The 9,391-nt window shown below is 52.4% G+C and overlaps 1 protein-coding gene across 1 annotated transcript; it reads left to right on the top strand.

The window, feature by feature from the left end:
• The first annotated feature begins 2,794 nt into the window (after nt 1–2,794).
• LOC116822643 (cathelicidin-3-like) lies at nt 2,795–7,922 on the top strand. The gene is made up of 4 exons (XM_032776651.2): nt 2,795–2,968; nt 4,703–4,813; nt 6,755–6,838; nt 7,757–7,922. The coding sequence occupies exons 1-4, from the start codon at nt 2,795–2,797 to the stop codon at nt 7,847–7,849; spliced, it is 462 nt and encodes a 153-aa protein (XP_032632542.1). The 3' UTR covers nt 7,850–7,922.
• Nucleotides 7,923–9,391: the final 1,469 nt, after the last annotated feature.

The raw sequence follows: 9,391 nt of genomic DNA, 5'->3' as shown, positions 1-9,391 counted from the left end.
AAGAAGAGATATGTATTCGTAGCGCGAGCAGGGCAGGATGGAGATACGATATCTCTCCAGTGTAAGGAACAGAGGGAATTATTATAGGGACCCTTCCCCACTCTAGTGTTGTACTGTGTCAACGAACTGCTGCAACCTACCCTAGGCTCTTCTCCCTTCTAAGCTGCCAGCGATCGCTGTACATAGAAACATGGGACTGGAAGGGACCTCAAGAGCTCTTCTAGTCCAGTCCCCGCACTCATGGCAGGACTAATGTCACTTACTACAGGGACCAGTGTGTACATGACAATCCACTTGCTTTTCTCTCTGACGACGTCTGGCCACACTCCCCTCCATTCTGGTGCTGCCTATGTAACCTAGGGCTTCCCGCAGCGCACCAGAGACCTCCCCACACCCTGGGCCCACTGCGCAGTAGAATATGGCTGTGTCTGACGTTAAATCCTGGTGCTTGCTCTCATTAACAATTATTCGACACACCTGGAGCACGTGGGTTATCTGTGTCCCTATGCTAGGCGCGGTTAATAGTCCAGCTGAGTAGCTCAGGGTTCAGCGGGAAGCAGCCATACCCCTTCTCTCCTGGGTACATGAGATGGGAAGGGGGCCTGGAACTCTATTCTGTTGTTACATGGGATCACAGTCTGGAAAAGACTGGGATTTACAGGTCACTGATTTAGAAAGCAAACATATGCCCCACATGGCACAGAGATTAATCTGATTTCAAAAGCGACGAGTCTCCTTGGAGTCAAACACGTCCAATTTTATAATGAGAGTTGGTTGGGAAAGGAAGCATATTTAGCAAAACAAAATTCTATAGATATTAAAATTTTTGGTATAATTCAGTCCGGTGTCACTGGCAGCCTGGCCAGCGAGTGGCTGAAGGACTAGCCAGAACAACACGAATGTTGTGTTATGATTGGCTCTCTCTCTCTCTCTCTCTGTGAGTGCTGATGGACCGATCGATCAAGGTATAATTCAATATTTTTTGTGAATTTGGGTCTGTCTTCCAACTAAAATGAAGTTTTGGGGCATTTTGGAAGTATTTGAAATTTTTCAAAATATTTAATTTTATGGAGGAAATCCCACTCCCTCCCTCCTCTTGTTTCCAGTGGGGGAAAAGTGAAAGAAAATTCCCACACGTACCCACGAAATGAAACAAAATGGTCTTTACAAGAAATGAAATATTGAAATGTTTGTATCCAAAGTTTTGAAATGTTCATATCAAAAGTTTTCATCCCCCCAAAAATTCTGTTTGGCAATTTTTAGTCAAAACCAAAAACATTTTGACCAAATTGAATATTTTTCACAAGTATCTTTGCTTTGGTCAGAAGGATATTTTCTGGCAAAAAGTAGGTTGACCAGTTCTCATGATAACACCTGTCCCTTCCCTGTGTAACGTAGGACATTGTTCAAATTGGATTGAAAGCACCAGCCTGTAAATCAGCCTCCCATATTGCCCTTAACCCCACGGCCTATTTCCTAACATATTTTTTACCAAATAAACAGGATTTGACACAACATAAGAGTGCGATCTCACAAACCCGTATGTGAATAGCTTGGTTGCCTGCAGCAGAACTACCTGCATGAGTAAAGATCACAGAATCACTGGCTTTAGACCAGTGGTTCTCAAACTAGGGCTGCCACTTGTTCAGGGAAAGCCCCTGGCGGGCCTGGCCAGTTAGTTTACCTGCCACAACCACAGGTTCGGCCGCTCACAGCTCCCACTGACCGCGGTTCGCTTCTCCAGGCCAAGGCATCCAATTTCTTTGCTGGTCTCTCGTTAGCAGGGGCGGCTCTAGGTATTTTGCCGCCCCAAGCACAGCAGGCAGGCTGCCTTCGACGGCTTGCCTGCGGGAGGTCCCCGGTCCCAAGGATTCGGCGGCATGCCTGTGGGAGGCGCGAAGCTTCGGGACCAGCAGACCCTCCGCAGGCATGCCGCCAAAGGCAACCTCCCTGCTGCCCTTGCGGTGACCGACAGAGCACCTCCAGTGGCTTGCCGCCCCAGGCATGTGCTTGGCTTGCTGGTGCCTGGAGCCACCCCTGCTAGTTAGGTTATTCAGCATTAACCAGTTATTCACTCTTTATTTTTGTCTTAGGCTTGGTCTACACTTAAAAATTAGATTATGTCACGCAGAGCTGGGAACAATTCCTTGCCCTGAGTGGTGTAGTTAGGTCAGCCTCATCCCCGGTGCAGACGTGGCTAGGTCAAGGGAAGAATCCTTCCATCAACATGGCTGTCACCTCTCAGCGAGATAGTTTAACTACATAGACAGAAAAACTCTCTTCCATCAATGTAGGAAGCCTCCATACTACAGCCCTAAAACGGCACCACTCAGCAGCTGTCGTGTAGACAGGCTCTTATACAGCTATTCATATTTGTCAGTGAACTTGATTAGAATAGTGACTGTTAGCAAGTACAAGCCGGTCACCTCTGGTCCTCTGTCTTGCCATGTTCTTAGTAATGGACGCAGCTCAAGCTGTGAGAGGCTGTCTATTTTCTGGTTGCAGCTTTGGGGTGGGGGAGTGGGGTTTGTCTCCTCTGTTGGTATTTTTGCTCCCCTTATCGCACTGAGAGCTACACGGCGAGGTTTCAAGGCCCCTCTCTTTGCAGGCACTGGCTCATTGGCTGACAACACTTTCCCGTGGGAGAAGGGGAAAGCCACAGCTTTGAGGAAGAGCTGCGCACAGAATGAATGAGCCAATCATCCCCCTTTGCACAAAGCTGCTGAAGAGGCAGTGTATATAAAGCGCCCAGGCACTGCACTCCTACCTTACCTTGAAACAAAGAGGAGCAAGGATGGCGAGCTGCTGGGTGGTCCTGCTGCTGCTGGTCACCGTGGCCGCCGCGGTCCCCGTGAAGACCCCTCAGCCCTACGAGAAGGCCATTGCCCGGGCCATCGACTTCTACAACCAAGGACCAACGGTGAAATATGCCTTCCGCCTCCTTACAGCCACAGCTCCGCCCCAAGTGGTGAGTACTGAAGGGTTCCCTTCGTTAGCTGCTGTTTGAAACCCAGGCACATACTTGGGGATACATGATTCTCCCTGACCCTGGGCCCCTGTCACCTCTCTCCTGGGTCACTCAGCGCCTGCTCCATAGCCCATGAAATAGACTCCAGTGGGGTTTGGATCAGACCCGCTGACCTTTCACTGTTCTAACACTGAGAGGCAGGGTGGGCCGGTGGCTGAAGCACATTATTGGAACTGGGGGCACCTGGATTCTAAACCTGGCTCTGCCACTGACCTGCGGGGTGACCTTGGGCCTGTCCCATCCTTTCGCTGCCTGATGTAGTTAGATGATAAACTCCTTGGGGCAGAAATCTCTGTTTGTTTCTCGCTACGTGTGCACGCAGGGATTAGCTCAATGGGACCCCCGCCTTAGAGAAGGCTGTTAGATGCTAACAACAGTGATGATCCTCTCAACTTCGAGACTTCGCACTCCTCCAAATGTACAACTCAGCAGTAACCTCCTAAGGTCAACCGGTCCCACTCCACTAAGCAGCCTGTCCTCAATAAGAGTATCCAGCTCTTACCTAGCGCTTTGCATCAGCAGCTCTCAAAGGAGGCCAGTAACATCGTCCCCATTTTACAACTGGGGAAACTGAGGCACAGAGAGGGGACATGACTTGCCCAGTGGGCCAGTGGCACAGCCAGGAATAAATCCCAGCTTATTAGGCATTAACAAAGCTGGGATTGCTTCCTAGCCCCCAAAAAAAGACACTGAAATAAAAAAGCATTTCAGAAGCGTTAACCATGGCCGGTCGTGGTGGTGGGGATGCTGGTGGAACAGGATTTGCCTGAATGGTGCAGTGCTGTCCTGCCAAATTCTCAGAGCTACATCTAAAGTAAATGCAACATTCACCCCACGCTAATGAATACCGTCGGATTGCTTCAATAGGCATTTACCACAGTGTTTCTCAAACTGGGGTCGCTGCTTGTGTAGGGAAAGCCCCTGGCAGGTCCGGCCAATCGTGGCTCCCTCTGGCCGCAGTTTGCAGGTCAATGGGAGCTGCTGGAAGTGGCGCAGGCCGAGGGACTTACTGGCCACCGCTTCCAGCAGCCACCATTGGCCTGCAGTGGCGAACTGCGGCCAGTGGGAGCCATGATCAGCCGGATGTGCGGACGGGGCAGGTAAACAAACCAGCCCAGCCCGCCAGGGGCTTTCCCTACACAGGCAGCAACCCCAGTTTGAGAAACACTGATTTACCACATCACATCTGAGCTAAGGATTAGACACTGACGTAGAGAATAGGAACAACATGAGTTATATAAATTGAGGTAAAATTGTATAAAGGGTACAACCACCACCTGCTGGAAGTTATGGACCCCTTCCCCTGTGGCAGGTTATTCTGTAATTGTCCAGTAGTGAACTTCGATACCTTCCTCCAAAGTGTCTGGTACTGACCAATGTTGGAGACAGGAGACCAGAGTAGCTGGCTAACTGGTCTGATCCACCATGGAAATTCTCACAAGTGAGCTCACTGCAGAACAAGACTATCCCCTGCTTCCATCCGCCACATCATTCCTCGCTTCATACCAAGGGTTTCAGTGGGACTGCTCGTTTAAGGGTACCAAGGTCTGGTCCCAAAGTCTCAGCCTGCACTGGTACATGTCATCAGCTGCTAAACAAATGCAGTGGTAGAGCCCAGCCTGAAGCTACTCGCCATGAGAAGGGTATCTCATTCCTTTACTGCTTCTCTCTTAGGCCCAGGGCACCATATCGAATATTCTTCAGCTGAACTTCACCATCATGGAGACCACGTGCCCAGCCTCAGACAAAACCCCTGTGGAGCAATGCGCCTTCAAAGAGAATGGGGTAAGGAACAGCTCTGGGGGTGGAGATAGTGCCATGTTCTCTTGTTTAGCGCACCTCTGCCGTGATGAGCAACAAGCTCTCCTGAGTCCCTGGGGGCTACAGTGGACACCTGGCAGGCTTTTACTGCCTTTGGCTTTACCCTGGGATGTTATGAACTATAATGATCCAATGTGTCGTCACAGAACCTGCTGAGCCAGATTCACTGCTATAAATGAAGCTGCAGGTTTCTTTTGCTTGTTCCAGCAATGAATTTAGCTCTGTGTCCAGGGGGGCTGGAACAATTTGTATTGTGGGGGTGCTGAGAGCCACTGAACAAAAGTGTGTAACCCCTGCATATAATAGAAACCACTTTGAACTCGGAGAACAGCAACCCCCCCACCCCAGCACCCCTAGTTCCAGCACCTCTGCCAGTGTCATAAACATAACTCAGAAAGATCTGTTTTCAGCTTCACTCAGGTCTGTCAACCCACCAGCCCTAGCAGGGGGACAAATTATACTGAAGATCAGGAAAAAATGTGTGGCACAGTGTTTAGGGCTGTGAGCCAAGACCAGAGATGGAAGTGCTGGTACTAGGGATTCTGAAAATGGGGCAGAACAGAGGGTTAGAAAAATTCCTGTGGAGAACAAATGACAGGGAAATGGAGCGAGTGACGTACTGGTTCTCTGCCACCTCTGCCCTCTGGGATATATGTGTGTCTGTTTCAGCTGAAGGGAAGGATGCAGACTTCCAAGGCTCAGCAAACAATTTCACACCCAGAATTTCAAAAACGGCCTCTTGCTTTGGGGCACTCAGCTTCAGGCACGTAGCTGCCTGCAGTTAGGCACCTGCCATTCATTGTTAGGCCCCTAACTAAGCTTTTGACTTTCAGAGGTGGCGAGCGCCCACTTGAAGCCCCAGTCAAAGTCAATGTGAGCTCAGCACCTCTGGGGGGAAAAGCACAACACCGTAGACCCACCGTTCCTAACTTCCCTGAATGTCTTCAACAGCCCCCAGACTGAGTGAATATCAGAAGGGAAGGATCCAGGGAAGATCAAATAGAAACATATTAAAGAAGTCAGTAAGAGATGCCAGCTGCTGACTGGATTTCACCTTAAATTGCAGCAGTTGCACCATCTAGTGGACAAGGCAGTGACATAGGGTGACCAGATAGAAAGTGTGAAAAACTGGGACAGAGGGTGGGAGGTAATAGGCACCAATATGAGAAAAAGCCCCAAATTATCAGGACCGTCCCTATAAAATTGGGACATCTGGTCACCCTAAAGTGACAAGACACAGATTCAGTGATTTAGCACTACAGGAAGGGTGAGGTCTGATCCATACCTGCCTGAACACCTACTTCCAGATGTGAGCAGTGGGGGGGGATCCATCAGAAGAGAAGAGGAGACTGTTTTTTTTTCTGCTAAACAGATCTGTTTTGAGTTACTGCACCATGTGCTACAAGCCGAAAGAAGCACCCCCTACTTCTTTCTGCTTTTCACACAAGAAACAGTAAAAGAGATGAGCAGAAACAAGACCCTCCTCTCCCCCCATGGAAACCCCCTGCATCTAGGAGCAGGCATCGAGGAATACGTAGATCTGACCTCAGCCCACCTGCGGAAGTCACCTGAGCTGCTGCAACGCTTCAGGGGCCAGCAGTGTTGGGCAGGGTTCTCCTGTCGCTGTCGATAATCCACCGCCCCAGGTAGGTGCAGGGAAGAATTTTTCCCTCGACCTAGCGCTGTGTGCACGCAGGGCTAGGTGGGCACAGATACATCTCTCAGGGGTGCGGCGTTACCCTGAGAGACGTAGCTACACCGCTGTAAATTTGCAGTGTAGACCAGCCCTCAGTCTACCTAGATCAAAGTGAGCTGGACTGTCCCTACATGAGCTGCAGCCACACCTCCCCAAGTGCCGTTTAGACAGACTGGAAGCTATTGTCCCCTCCTCTCTCTCCCTTGCAGCTGGTCAGAGACTGCTCAGGACACTTCTCCACCCAGGAAACATGCCCTGTCGTCGCGATCACCTGTGACGTCGCCCCTCCACAGGTGAGCTGTTCAACCCGATGATTCGGGGGGCGAGGGAGGGGAGAACTTATACCCTGAACAAGAGGGGCTGGGGCAGCATCTCCCCAGGGTGAAAATGCCACTGGGGCATCTCCTTCTGCTTTGGGTGCATTCACCTGCAAATCCACCTCTGCCAAACAGAGAGAGGAGTCAAATCCTCCCCCTTCATGGGACCAAGACACCCCAGGGAAGGTGAATGTCCGAGATGGCTCTTTGTCACTGCACGGCCAGTTCTAACAAAACGAGTGTCTGGGTTTCAGCAGAAGACGCCTTTAACCTCATGCTACAGACATTAGGCCCCAGGTTGGCTTCCCGGTCTCTCCCACGAATGGATCTGCCTTGGCTGGGATGGGCCAACCCTCAGTCGAAGTCGTAGGGCCTCATCCAGACATCAAGTGAAACCCATGACAGTCTTTCCATAGAATTCAATGAACTTTGTTTCAGACCCGCAGGGATAGTAGGACGTGATTTGGATCCCCATATGGAAGGGTTTCCCCAGAACATCAACCCTCCAGCTGGGAATCCCAGTTCCTCCCCAGCACAGACCCCATTAGTACGGTGTCATCCAGCAGCCAAGAGAGCTGTCCTCCTGAAAGTGAGCCCTGTCCCCACGTGCCCAGGAAGAGCCCCAGCTGCTATGGCAGACGCTTCTCCCGGGACGTAGAATTCCAGCCATCCCTTCCTGGCCATTCCCAGCTCCTCTTGGTCTAGCTCCAGTCTCAGCTCCACTCCCCAGGAGGGGCTGCACAAAGCTTGTTAGAATAGCCCTCTCCCTCGGCCCCCCAAACCAGCCCTCAGAGTTTTGACAAGGTGCACATGATGAAGTTGAACATAAACACCATTAGAAGCCAGGTGGGTCTCCATGGAGACGCTAACACACTTCTTTCCCCCTCCATACAGCCCGTTCGCGTCACCAGGATTTGGTGGCCCGCTTTGAGCATAGGTGCAAAAATCGTCGGTCACGGCATTGACTACTTCCGCAGGAGGGGTTAATCCAGAGATTGAGGAGGGGAACGCAAGCTTGGCAGACCTGCCCGTGCCCCACGCTGGAAGCTTACCAGGAATCACGCCGCAAGTCGGAACCTCCCCAGGGATCGCACTTTTCCTCACGGCCTAGCTACTCACTTAGTCCAATTGCATCTGCCAAGGCTTCTCTGTACAATAAATGGCTGTTCGCAGAGCCGTATGGTTGTGCATGTTTCCTGCGGGCCCGCGCACGTCCCCTCACCCCTCACCTTCCCACGCTGCCCCCACCTGTGCTTGCGGACAGTGAAAAGCCCCCGTTAGGCACCCAGCTGCCCCTCTCCCCCGGCCCATTGCCAGGGAGGGCCAGAAGCCCAATGCCTGGAATGGCTTTAGCATCTGGACTTCAAGTCCAGCAGGGAGCTGAGTCACTGCGCGAAGCCCAGCACGCGGGCAGAGCCAATGTAAGAGCCCGTACCTTGGACTCACCCAGCTTAGTGACATGGACTGTGGGTGCCTCTGGCTTCCATCACTGCAGCTCCAATGGGGCAACCAGCCAGCCCAGGGCCCACAAAGTTATGGGGGCCCAACCAGGGTATGATTTCAAATGTAGGAGTCCCAGGCTGGAGGTCTCTGGGGACTGCACCCCTGACAGTTACGGGTGGATAGGACTCAGGCATCTGGAAGCCTGTATACCCACTGCCTGAAGGTGTAACCAGAACATAGATAGATAGAATCCAGGCATCCGGTGATCTGCTGAGGGGGGCTTTCTGTGCTGGTGCTGCAGGGGACTGCTGGCCATGGAGGGCTCCTGGATCTAGCCCACGTGTTCCTGCCATTAACAGCCCCCGAGAAGTTGAGCCACAATGCTCCGCAAGGGAGAGGGGCCCCAGAGGAGAGCAGGATCTGCCAGCCCTGCAGGGCAAAGGGAGTGGCTAGGATGGGGGGCGGCTCTGTTTGGAGCGGCTCCAGGCATGAGTAGCCAGCAAGGACACACGGGGGAGGCATGGCGGCAATGCAGCGCTGGGGACACACGGGGGGCACAGCAGGCAGAGACAAGGGACATGGGGGCCCCTAGAGATGAAACCCAAAGTAAAAGCATCGGCTCCTTTGTATGGGGTAGGGGGTGGAATAGGGGAGGGAGAACTAGATCAGAGCCAGAGGAGGACAGGGAGAGCAGCGGGAGCAGAACTGGGGGGCTGGAGCTGCTCAGGCTGGGGAAGGGGACGAGTGGAGCTCAGGGCATCTGGATCAGAGCTGAGGCCAACGCGGAATTGAAGCAGCTGAAGGTGTCTGAGGGGAGGAGCTGGGGGAGGGCTTGTGGGGGGCTTGAACCAAGGCTGGATCAGGGAAGATGGGATCAGGGCTGGACTGATGGAGGTTGGAGAGGGGTTGAGGGAGAGCTGGGGCAGGGATTGGAGCTGTGGGGGAGCGAACCAGGAGCTGGGGGATGGTTATTAGTTACTTGTACCGCCTTTGCACCCAGAGGCCTCCGGTGACATCGGGCCCCCAAGGCGCTAGGTGCTGTACAAACCCAGTGTGAGCAACTGGCCCTGCTCAGAAGAACTGACA

This window comes from Chelonoidis abingdonii, chromosome 2 (genome assembly GCF_003597395.2).
Source record: "Chelonoidis abingdonii isolate Lonesome George chromosome 2, CheloAbing_2.0, whole genome shotgun sequence".
Lineage (NCBI taxonomy): Eukaryota > Metazoa > Chordata > Testudines > Testudinidae > Chelonoidis > Chelonoidis abingdonii.
Note: the sequence above shows the minus strand (reverse complement) of the source record. Positions and strands in the feature narration are given on the sequence as shown.

Bases quoted from the DNA above. Each gene is read 5' to 3' on its own strand.
- LOC116822643 (XM_032776651.2), top strand. From the start codon at position 2,795: ATGGCGAGCTGCTGGGTGGTCCTGCTGCTGCTGGTCACCGTGGCCGCC. The intron at 2,969-4,702 runs GTGAGTACTGAA...CTTCTCTCTTAG, and splicing joins CCACAGCTCCGCCCCAAGTG to GCCCAGGGCACCATATCGAA. The intron at 6,839-7,756 runs GTGAGCTGTTCA...CCCTCCATACAG, and splicing joins GTGACGTCGCCCCTCCACAG to CCCGTTCGCGTCACCAGGAT.